Raw genomic sequence first — 10,528 nt, 5'->3', positions numbered from 1 at the left:
CTTGTGCTCTTGCGCGACGACAGGGCGTCGCATCTTTTTATTATTTTTTTCTTTTTCGTTTGCAGCGGCGCAGGTGCCCCTCACTTTCTGGTGAGTTCTGCCTATCATGCATTCCTCTCCGTGCCCCCCTTTGCTCTCCCTCTTCCTACTCTAGTCCCCCCTTTTTTTCCCCTTTTGTGTGCGTTGTTTCCTGATTGCGCGCATACAGGCGTGTGCGTGGGATCACCCGCGGTTACTGATATCACTTGCATCACACTTTCTCTTCACGCTTCCAGCCTCACGCTTTTTTGTTGTTGTTATGTTTTACTCGCACAGGCGGACACGATCACACGCGTGTTTCTGCCCGTCACTGCCACCCTTCTCACCCTTTTTAGCGTCTCTGAGGTTCAGGAGTGACGGGAAGCAATACGATGCGAAACAAAATGAACTCCAGAAGAATGACGGAGTCAAGGCCCACGCAGGGCCACAACAATGCATTTTTGATGAGTAACAGCGGACGAAGAGACAGAAGCGAAAGGAGAAAGCAAAGCAAAAAAAAAAGAGAATGATGAGGTGACTAGGGGACTTCATGAGCGTCTGTGTGAGGGGGGTACCGGAGGGAAGACAGGGGCACAACAGGGCAGAATGGGCGAAGGAGAGAGCTGTGGGAAGGAAGCAACGGTAGTGTATTGCAGACAAGTAAGTGCAGGCTCACAGGAGCTTTTTTTCGTTTTGGTTTTACTCTTTTTTTCTCTGCTGTTGTTGTTCGCTAGCCGAGTCTCGCCTTTGTGGTTTTATCGTCTCTATGACGTTCCACTCTTCCCTTTTCAGTCGTCGCTCACCTCTGCATTTCCTTTGCCTCCTCCATCGCTCTTATTTCTCTTCTGCTCTCTCTATCTCTTCTAGTGCGCTCACTTTATTTTTTCTTACTCTGTGTGGGTCTTTCAGAATCGATTTGTGCGTTGTCTCCACCCCTTCTCTCTGCTCGCTCCTCTGTCAGTTGACCTTGCTACGCACGTCCGCTTCCTCTCTCTTTTTCTCTGAAGCACGCCATGTACGCACACATGCACCGCTTGCCGCACACGAACACGCGGACCAGGTGCATGTGTGCGTGGGCCTCTATAGGTTCTGGCCATGTTTGCGGTATTTTTTTCATCAAGAGGAGCTCCCTTGATGCACCTCCATCGCTTCCGTGCGGGCACTGAGACAACTAATGGGAAAGACACCACACACGCACGTGTGAATGGCAAAAGAGAAGGACACCGCACGTTTGCCCACTGCATGAGGAAAGGCAGATCAGTGCAGTGGCAGCAATGAGATGCCGAGATAGGGAAAAATAAAGAGTGACCACACAAGAAGAGAGATACCTTCAACTCATTACACTTGATGATACGCAGAACTACGGTGCAAGGCTGCCGTATAAGCTGACAGGGAGAGAGAGAGAGGAAGGGGGCTGACTGGCGAGGGGAGTATGACAGTTTCCGTGAGCGGCAGAAGATACTCGCGTTTGGGCCCCTCTCTCTCTTTTCTCCTTGTGTCCCCTGACGCCACCCTATCCCCCTTTCGCCTGTGTGTTGTTGTTCGAACCACGCGCTCCTCACCTTTCTCACTCAAATTTGCCACACTTCACATTCCACATCAACTTCTCCTGTGCCTTTTCTTTACCCCTGCCTTTGCTGATTATCTCGTTCTCCGATCCCTGTTGTGTCCGTTCATGTCACTCACTCGCTCTCGCTTACCTCTGAAGTACGCCCGTATGCATATTTGTTTCGTTCGAGGACATCACCAGACCCCGCTGTCTCAGGCTTCTACACTACCTTCCTCCCCTTCATTCACCTTCTCACCTTTCCGATCGCCCTCTCTCTGCTCATCTCTCTCTCTCTCTCTCGCTCTCACTCTTCCCACAAAGGTATCTTCCTCTCTAGCTTCCCTGGTCGTAATGTGCAAGCCGATCGTTAACACGCCACCGCCTCTGCGGCAGCCGACGCCTTCTTTCAAGCCCCAAATTGTTTACTCCAAGAACATGTCTGAAGCGATAGGGGTTGTCCTAAACACCACTATAGACGCTGTCAACGCTACCCTGCAGAATACCTCTAGTCAGCTCGTGTCTGCCGCGACTAAGATGAAGCCCACCGAGGCGTCGTCAAGTATCGTTGGTGTCATGGGGGATAGTCTCAACATCCCACAGACAACAACAGCCGCCCCACTCACCGATAACCTTAAGGCGATGACCACCACGTCGCTCTCGGAGGAAATATCGCAGCTATCGCTAGTTCACTTGTTTGCCTGGATTCTACTTTTCGCCGCCATCACATTGATGACAGTGGTCCTGCTCAACTGTTGCCTACACAGCCAGAAAGACTCCGCTTATTCCGCTGCGAAGGGGGACGATGCCGAGGAGATGCACGGCAAGGCCGCTGTGTTGCCCTCGGTGCCTACTCCGAGTACACACCCAGTGGGCCCAAGCTCCGGTACCTCGTCGTCGAGCCGCCTGCTCGCTTCTCGCGGAAATCTCGCCCGACAGCAGTTTTTGGAGTCGCGCAAGACGGGGAGCGCTGCAAAGTGTTACGGAGGTACGGACTCGACATCTGCAGCCGCGTGATTGTGCCTGCTGTCGCTCTCGTTATTGTGTTCTCCTGTGTGCGTGTGCGAGTCAGCAGGCAGACAAAGGTGCTCATCGCGTTGTTGTTGCGCCGCTCCTTTTTTTACTGGTGATGGTGAGCGTGTGTGTGTTGCTGTTCTATTTCCTCATTCGTTCCCCGCGGTGTCGTTAGCGGTTTTTTTTCTCGTTCTTCGTCCCGCCTCGCCTCAGTCTTTGCTGCGAGCGCGTCTTGCTGGGACCCTCTGTGTTTGGTGGTTGGCGAGTCCCTGTGCGGATGTCTATTTCTGCAGGGGGGCCCTTCTCTTTAAGGCAACAGAGGTGAGCGGGTGGGAGGAGGCGGAGGCTTGACTCGAGAGAGGCCTCGTGGAGGACTTTCTATGGGAAAACGGTGCGGAAAAGCAAAGGAGAGGGAGGGGCATTTGCGGGACGTGCACATCTGTTGACAACTCTGCTAGCACACACTTCTCGCGTACATGTCACCCTCCATTTTCTCCCTCTGTGTGGCTGGCGCCAGGCTTCTTCAGTGGCTTGGCTACATGAGTCCTCTGCAGGTGTTGCACCAACGACAGCCGCAACGGAGGTGATGCAGGGCTGATGACGACGACGGCCGTGGCGGCGGCGGAGGGCACATCGACAGGGACATGTAAAAAGGCGGGAGGAGAGAGTCTACGTAGGACAGACAGACTCGAGGAACACTATCCGCGCACAGCTTCTGCACTCTCTATGCATTTCCTCGCCTTCAACTACTGGCTAATGCTGGGGGCCATTCTCTTCTTCTTTACGTGTCAGAGGTACAGGCACAAATGGCTTAGGCGAGCCGCGACGACTCTGTGGGACCACGGCCGTCACCCTTCTGGACCAATACAACGGACACCTTCTTCACTCGGGCCCATTCGGGTATTATGGCGTGGTGGCCCGCCTACTTGCTTGCCCATCCGCACGCTTCTGCGTCCCACACTGCCTGTCTCTCTCTTCTTCAGTCTCGGTTGCTCTCTTCTCTCTACCTGCCGCATAGCGTCCTGTGGTGGGAGCTCTCGGGGTGATGCGTGTGACAAGAAAAAGAGGGTGTCGTCTCACAGGTGAAAGAAGTTTACTCGGCAAGCCAACCAAGTGAACGCAATGAGGCGTGCGTTTCACTCGAGGTTTGATCTCTAGAGGTGTCATCCATGCTGGTGCGTGTGCGCGCCTGTGTGACTTGATACCGCGCTCCCTCTCCAAGTGCGAATAGAGTGTGCATGGCGCATCTATGCGTGTCTGTGTACATCTTCCCTCAGGCTCCTTCCTTTGCACCACCGTTGCTTCCCTCTCTTTTCGCTTTCCGAGCGTATGGGCGCCGTTCAGGCTACTCTCCCCGTGTGCGTACGTGTCGCGTGAAGCCGCACACACCGCGTCGCTTCCTGTTTTGGTGCTATTCAGTGTCGTTTCTTGACGGGTTGCCAAGCACTGACGGCCCACAGCGGCTGGTGCTGCACGCGCGCGCTCTATTTTTGGTTTCCTTTCGTACATTCTTTAGAGCAAACCGCACTAAAGGACGCCTATGTGACGAGGAGTCCGGCAGACAACGCAGTGCCTCCCACACACACACACACCCTACACGCACCGTCCTCTCCACGCAGCACCATGGGGACTCATTCTCTTTGTGCCGCCTTCGCCTTCGTGCAGCTGGTGCTGTTCTTAAGCGTCGCTGGTATCGTCAATGGGCTGGACGAGCAGCACTCGAGCTACGAGGGCAACTACGGCACAGCCAGGTTGGTGCTCGGCAGGCCCGACGACTCGGGTGCCTCCTGGAACTACGCCAACCTGAACGAATGGCCGAGCCTGTGCTTGACGGGGAGCAGACAAAGTCCGATTTCCTTCACGAACGTGAATCCCGACGAGGTGGTCACCAGCGCCCCACTGCAGCGACTGAAGTTCTCCTCCGCGTGCGTTTTTCCACGTGAGGTGACAAAAATGCGAATCGTAAACGAGGGCGCCGTAAACACGGTGAGCTTTGAGCGACTGGGAGGCTCGCCGGACGGCTTGAGCGAGTGCACAGTGCTCGACCCGCTGAACAGCTCGCGCACCTACCATTTCACCGGCCTGCACTTTCACGTGATGTCGGAGCACCAGTTCCGCACGTTGCGCCCCGATGCGGAAATGCACCTTTCCTTCACCACAAATGATGAGAAGGAAAAGACACGAAAGACACTCACGGTGGCGGTGATGCTAAAGGCCTCCACCACGTCCAACAGCACCTCGGTGCGCACACTGCGGCACATTCTCGTGGACGGCTCACTGCCGATGCGCCACGCCATGACGACTTGCTTCCTGAAAGAGGATCTCGCCCTCACCTCGCTAATTCCGGCGCGCGAGAGCTACTTGCTCTACGACGGCTCCCAGACGCACCCGCCTTGTACCGAAAATGTCCGCTGGGTGGTGATGACGTCGCCCATTTTTATCTCCCGTGTGTCACTTGGAAGGCTGCGCGACGCGATGGATGCCCTGCTGCCGAACGACTTTCACCGATTCGGTAGCGCCCGTCCACCACAGACTCTCAATAGTCGCCACATTTATCGCTTCGACGACATTACCGTTCCACCGGGCGGCAGCAGGCGAAAAGGCAAGCTTGGAGATGCGTGGAGTCGCAAGAAGAAGGGCTCGGCGAATCTCTCCGCACGTGTGCGGACAGAGAGCATGTCGGCAGGGTCGGCCACTGACTTCTATGAGCACAACAACGGGCCTCTTGTCAAACCTTTCGTGTCATTATCGTCAGACTCTGGCTCGGCGTCAGGCAGTCATACTGTTCGCCTGTCTTCGCCACTTGTATTGGACGCCGCAGGGCGCAACAGCAGACCATTGGCCCCAACGGCAGTGAAACTCGACACGGAGGCGGCTGGGTCGATTTCTGAGTCGGATGCCCACGAAAGTCGCTCAGACAACTCAGAGGCAACTACAAACTCAAGCTCAGCGCCTCAGGCGAACACCTCCTCGTCTGTCTCCGCATCCAGCTCCAATGTGAACGTCTCCGCTGAGTCATCTCACCCTTCTGAGTCGTCAGCGCAGGCCCTGTCTAATGACTCTAAGCCACAGTCAACGACGACGACGACCACCACCACGACTACCACGAATAGTCCGTCGGACCCGGGGAGAGAGAAGATGAACGCTAGTGACTCCTCGAGCACGGCCGACACTGGTTCGGGGTTTGGGAATTTCCTTGAGTCTCCCGTGACAAGGGCATGGGTCTTTCTGAAGACCTTCAGCATCAACGCCTTTCAGGCCATTGTAGCCTACGCCAAGGCAAACCCGGTGCGTGTGGGGGTCTCTCTGCTGTGCATCATCGCACTCATCTTTCTTTTCCGCACGTGCTACCGCGGGTGGAGGCGGCCGGTATATGTGGTGGGGATCAACCCCACAGAGCTCCAACCTCTTAACCCTGACAACCGGTTTGAGTTCTACGGCGGTACGGTGCCCGTGAGGCCAGCCCGTGCGAGCTTGGCGTAAAAGAACAGCAAGAGAAGAGCTGCGGTGTACTGACTTGTCTTCGACGTGAAGACTGGGCGCGCTGAAAAGAGCCAAAGTATTCACTGCGGCGCGCGGGTGGGGGTGGGGGTTTAGGATTGCAAGAGCGAAAAAGAATGCGACGACGGCCCAACAACGACTGCTGAGGCCTCTGAGGGAATGGAGTAAAAGTGCTTTGCTTGTTGTTTTTCTTGGTCGAGCGATCGCACTGTTGTTTCTGGCAAACATATTCAACCCTCTCCTACCCCTCCCCCCACCCCCTCGTCTTCTACTTTCATTTCCGTCGATAAAGCGCCATAAAATTGCGTGACAAGGGAATTTTTCTCATCCTTGTGGTCGGGCGCGCAGGAGGATCCAATGCGAGAGAAGCAGGACAAATGCAAATGTTGTGTGTCGTCCAGGGCTACTCGTATTTATGACTGTATTGATACACTTGCGTGCGCGTGCATTTGCTCGTGTGCGGATGAGTGAGTTGGCTCACAAACCCCGCATGCAGCTCCTCCGTATGCCTCTCTCCGTTCCTCAGAGGACGGCAGATGCACACACGCACGCATTTACGCTCACAAGCTTCTGTGCATCCAGCGTGCGTTTCTTTACTTTATCGTTTCTTTCAGTTGACTAGCATCGGTTGTCCTCTGTTGTGTTGTCGCCTCGCCCCGCCTTTTTACTTTTGCGTTTTCTCTGGTATGTTTACCATCCGTTAGTTTATGTGTGTGTGTGTGTGTGTATGTCAGAGCGATGACTCTCTGCCCCCCCTCTCTGGGTTCAGTAGTAGGGGCGTTAGACACACCCACGCCCACACACCTACACGGAAGAAGAAAAGAGTATCCGCAGCGTATGTGAGTAGCACTTCTGGTGGCCGGATGATGAGGTCACCAACGGGGAGGCAGGATGGGTGGGAGAGGAGGGGCGCTTGCCACCTCTCCGCCGCACGGCTTTGTTGAAGTGTCTGTGCCGCTGAACGGACTCCTGCCCTGGATCGAGTGCCAAAGGACCAAGTCCAGGACTTGCGGGCGCGTGCGTCGCGTTTTGGTCAGTAGAGGACTCCGCTTATTTATGGTGCGCTGTTGAGCCTGGCCTCCTTCTCTTCTCCCCTGTGCCCATCTCCCCACATGTTCCACAGTGGCGGACCCCAGAGGACGGATGGCGTGTATGTGCACGTGTGTGGGTCTCGCTCTGTGTGCTTGACCACTGCACTAGTGACACTGCTTCCCGTGCGCACTCTTTTATCTGTCAACCACAATACGTAGCTCTTTTCCCTCGTTGCCGAGCCGAGTAAAGATGCATCTCCTGTTCTCCCCTCTCCCTCTCACCTTTGTTTCCTTCGTGTTCGTCGTTGTGCTCTTGTCTTTTTTTTCTCCTCTCTGGCTCTCTCCTGAGACCGTAGCGGTGGTTGTCAGCGCTCGTACAGCCTCGCCGTTGATTCTCTGCCGCTCACAAATTTGTTGCCCAAAGGAGCACGCCCGAGCGCTTTTTCATTGCGACACGTAGCCACATCGGGTTTCCATCGGAGCGGCTCTCCCCCTCTTCCTCTTCTGCCCTCGCGCGCGCACACACACATACACACAAAGGAACGCTACAAGGATGCAGAGCTGCTTCGCTGCCTGTTCGCAGGTGGTCTGTGTGGGAGAGGACACTGCGGTGGCGTTTTATGCGCCCAAGTCGCTGCGGAAGTTCCGTGTGGAGCGGCTCAATGGCTCCCGCGTATGCGGCGTCTATGTTAAGGTCATCTCTAGCACCAAGGCGGTGCTGTACGTTATCGACGCGGAGGCTACGCTGTTCGAGTTTGTGATTGAGGGTGGTGCGCCATCCTTGGTGCGCACATGCTCCATTCGACTCCCACCGGCCTTAGTCGTCACCCCCACTTCAGCTCGAAAGCATGAAAACGCCTTAGAGGTGCAGCCACTGGAGTCAATGGGTGGGACGGCGAACGTGGAGGCGGCTGCAACCGATTCCGTTGTCATGGTCGCCCAATTCCATGTGCAGCAGGCACAGCTATTCGCCGTTCTGCTTACGAAAGCCGGTGTCTACGAAGCTGCGCTGGCTTCTGCCACAGCGGCGGGGGCGACAAGCGCGCCATCGGCGGTAGTGGTGCATGTCTTCAAGGAGCCCTTGTCGTTTGGGTATCTGTCCGTTGGGCAGTTCACTGGTCTGGTCGTTGTAGCCGTCCCACACGCGCGTGAGTTTTTCTACTCGCTCTTCACGGACCGCCTCTCCACCCACCAGCCGCACCGCCCTTCCTGTCCGTCTCTCCGGCCGCGCGCGGTTAATGTGCAGATCCAGAGCATTGCCTGCAGCCCAACGGGCACGTCCGTCGCCGTTGGCGGGAGGCGGGGTGAGTTGTTGATCTATGTGGAGGTACAAGAGGCACACTGCTTCGCCGACCACTGGCATCACACGCCGCTGACAGCGCTTGCCTTTGCTTTAGACGGCAGCGCAGTGTACACAGGCGGCCGCGAGGCGGTGCTGCTAATCTGGGATCTCGTGTCCTACAGCCACAAGAAGGTGAAGGTGCAGCTGGGCACGTTGCAGAGAATCACGCCGTTCAGCAGTGCAGGGTCGCAGCTGCTGTTGTCGTGCGGCACATCAACCCTCGCCGTTGCGGACTTGCTGCAGATGCGCGTGACGACGTCTGCGGAGGGCATCGAGTGGACCGCTGAGGGTGTGTGCACCGGACTCCTCGTCGAACAGTGGGGAGGGAGTCCAGCGGTGATTCTGACGGGGATGCCAGATGTGCTGCGTGTGTGCGACCCGTACACACAGCAGTCTATCTACTCCCTGCACGTCTCTTCGCAGATGGAGACAATCCCGAGTCCGCCCCGCCACGGAATTCAGTTCGTTGGCTTGCTGAATGATAGCCGCTCACTCGTGACGTACGAGTCCTTCTCCTCGACAGTGCTTCCCCCGCTGCTGCGCTTCTGGGAGTATGACGCCTCACGTAAGCAACATGTGGAGACGCAAACCCTGTACTCTCCACATCGCTCTGCCGTGCTGGCTCTGGCGGTAGAAAAGCGAGGCCAACGAGTGTTCACGCTGAGCTGCGAGGCAATGAAGTGCTGGGCACAGACTGCCTTCACAACGCAGGACACGTACGGCACCCTGTCGGGCGGCTGGCACAACCACTCAACAATGGCGACTCCCTCCCAACAGGTGCAAGCCATGACCCTGTCTGCGGACGGCTCGCTCTGCTTCGTTGCGGATGACTGCCTGCACGTATACTCGGTGCAGGACTGCAAGCCTGGAGAGCGCTGGCCACTGCTGCGACTTTTGCCGCAGTACACGGAGACGCAGCCGCTGCGCCAGATTGTTGTCTCTCCTGACTGCCGGCACGTTGTGGCAGCTGGGAAGCAGCAGATCTTTTTTTGGACACTGGACAGGTGTGCAGATGAGCCGACAGTGTTTAGCGTGGGCGATTCGTGCATCACGGCCTTGAGCGCCTTCACGGACACAACGATGGTAGCTGCCCTCCAGGACACATCCCTTGTGGAGCTCTGCTGCTGCACCACCGGCAGTGGCAAGGGACCGCAGCTGGGTGAGGTGGTACGTCGTGTCCGGAACGCCTCTCGCTTCCCGTTGCGCCACATTGTGCCACTACACACGAACGGCCAGCGTCTCGCTGCTGTGGACGCCGCAACAGGCTTCAAGATTTTGCAGCTACCAACTGAGGTTACGACTGCGGCACAGTCCTCCGTGTATGAGTGGGTCAACTCCAGCGACGACGCGAGCGGCGTGGGTAACGGGGCAGAAGGCGACAAGACGGCTCAACTTCAGCTGCAGTCCTTTTTCAAGGAGATGAACTCCTTCCAGGACTCGCAGGAGGCGATGATGACAGTACATCAAGAAAGAGCCTTGGCAACGGCGCAGCAGACGACTCAGGCAGATCGGTGGCTCGCTGAGGTTCTTGGTGAGCCGGCCTACACAGTGCCACTGATGAGCACTATTCTCTCCACGTACCTGCAACGTCAGCCGTAGTGTAGGGATCGTGAGAGCAAGAGAGGAGAAAAGCGGAACCAGCGGCACCGGACGTTCCTGCCTACTCTCGCTGCTCTCTCTCTCTCTTCATGTTTGTGTAGGTGTGCTGGGGTGATATTTTTTGTCTCGTTACGCGGTTGCCATGCCAGAGTTGACGTTTAACGTAGGCGTGTCTGTGTGTCTGTGGGTGACTAGGCTGGCTCAACGGGGTTCGATGCTGCGTTTTGATACGTGTTTGTTTGTTTGTTTGTTAGTGTGGGTAACACAAATCTACGAGCAACAGCCTCCTTACTGGTGCTTGCAGGCGTTCGTGTCAGTCAGCAACCACGTCGCCTCTCTCGTCTCTTTCCCCCTCAACCGCCCTGTTGTACGATCTTTCCCACTCTCCATGGCGCTCGGTTTTGTTTCTTTTTACCTTTAAGGCTTAAGCTCTAAAGGCGTACGAGGGCAGTGGAGGGGGCCCTACCGCTCTGATAA

The 10,528-nt window shown here is 56.3% G+C and overlaps 3 protein-coding genes across 3 annotated transcripts; all 3 read left to right on the top strand.

Annotated features, from left to right (window-relative positions):
• Positions 1-1,918: 1,918 nt before the first annotated feature.
• LPMP_280490 (hypothetical protein) lies at positions 1,919-2,581 on the top strand (the record flags this gene model as incomplete). Its single annotated transcript, XM_010702088.1, has 1 exon — positions 1,919-2,581. The coding sequence occupies one exon, from the start codon at positions 1,919-1,921 to the stop codon at positions 2,579-2,581; it is 663 nt and encodes a 220-aa protein (XP_010700390.1).
• Positions 2,582-4,201: 1,620 nt separating this feature from the next.
• On the top strand, positions 4,202-6,061 carry LPMP_280480 (carbonic anhydrase-like protein; the record flags this gene model as incomplete). The annotated part of the gene is made up of 1 exon (XM_010702087.1): positions 4,202-6,061. The coding sequence occupies one exon, from the start codon at positions 4,202-4,204 to the stop codon at positions 6,059-6,061; it is 1,860 nt and encodes a 619-aa protein (XP_010700389.1).
• Positions 6,062-7,663: 1,602 nt separating this feature from the next.
• Positions 7,664-10,051, top strand: LPMP_280470 (hypothetical protein; the record flags this gene model as incomplete). The annotated part of the gene is made up of 1 exon (XM_010702086.1): positions 7,664-10,051. One exon carries the CDS (start codon positions 7,664-7,666, stop codon positions 10,049-10,051), a length of 2,388 nt encoding a protein of 795 aa, XP_010700388.1.
• Positions 10,052-10,528: the final 477 nt, after the last annotated feature.

The sequence above is a fragment of the Leishmania panamensis genome, assembly GCF_000755165.1.
Source record: "Leishmania panamensis strain MHOM/PA/94/PSC-1 chromosome 28 sequence".
Classification (NCBI taxonomy): Eukaryota; Euglenozoa; class Kinetoplastea; order Trypanosomatida; family Trypanosomatidae; genus Leishmania; species Leishmania panamensis.
Note: the sequence above shows the minus strand (reverse complement) of the source record. Positions and strands in the feature narration are given on the sequence as shown.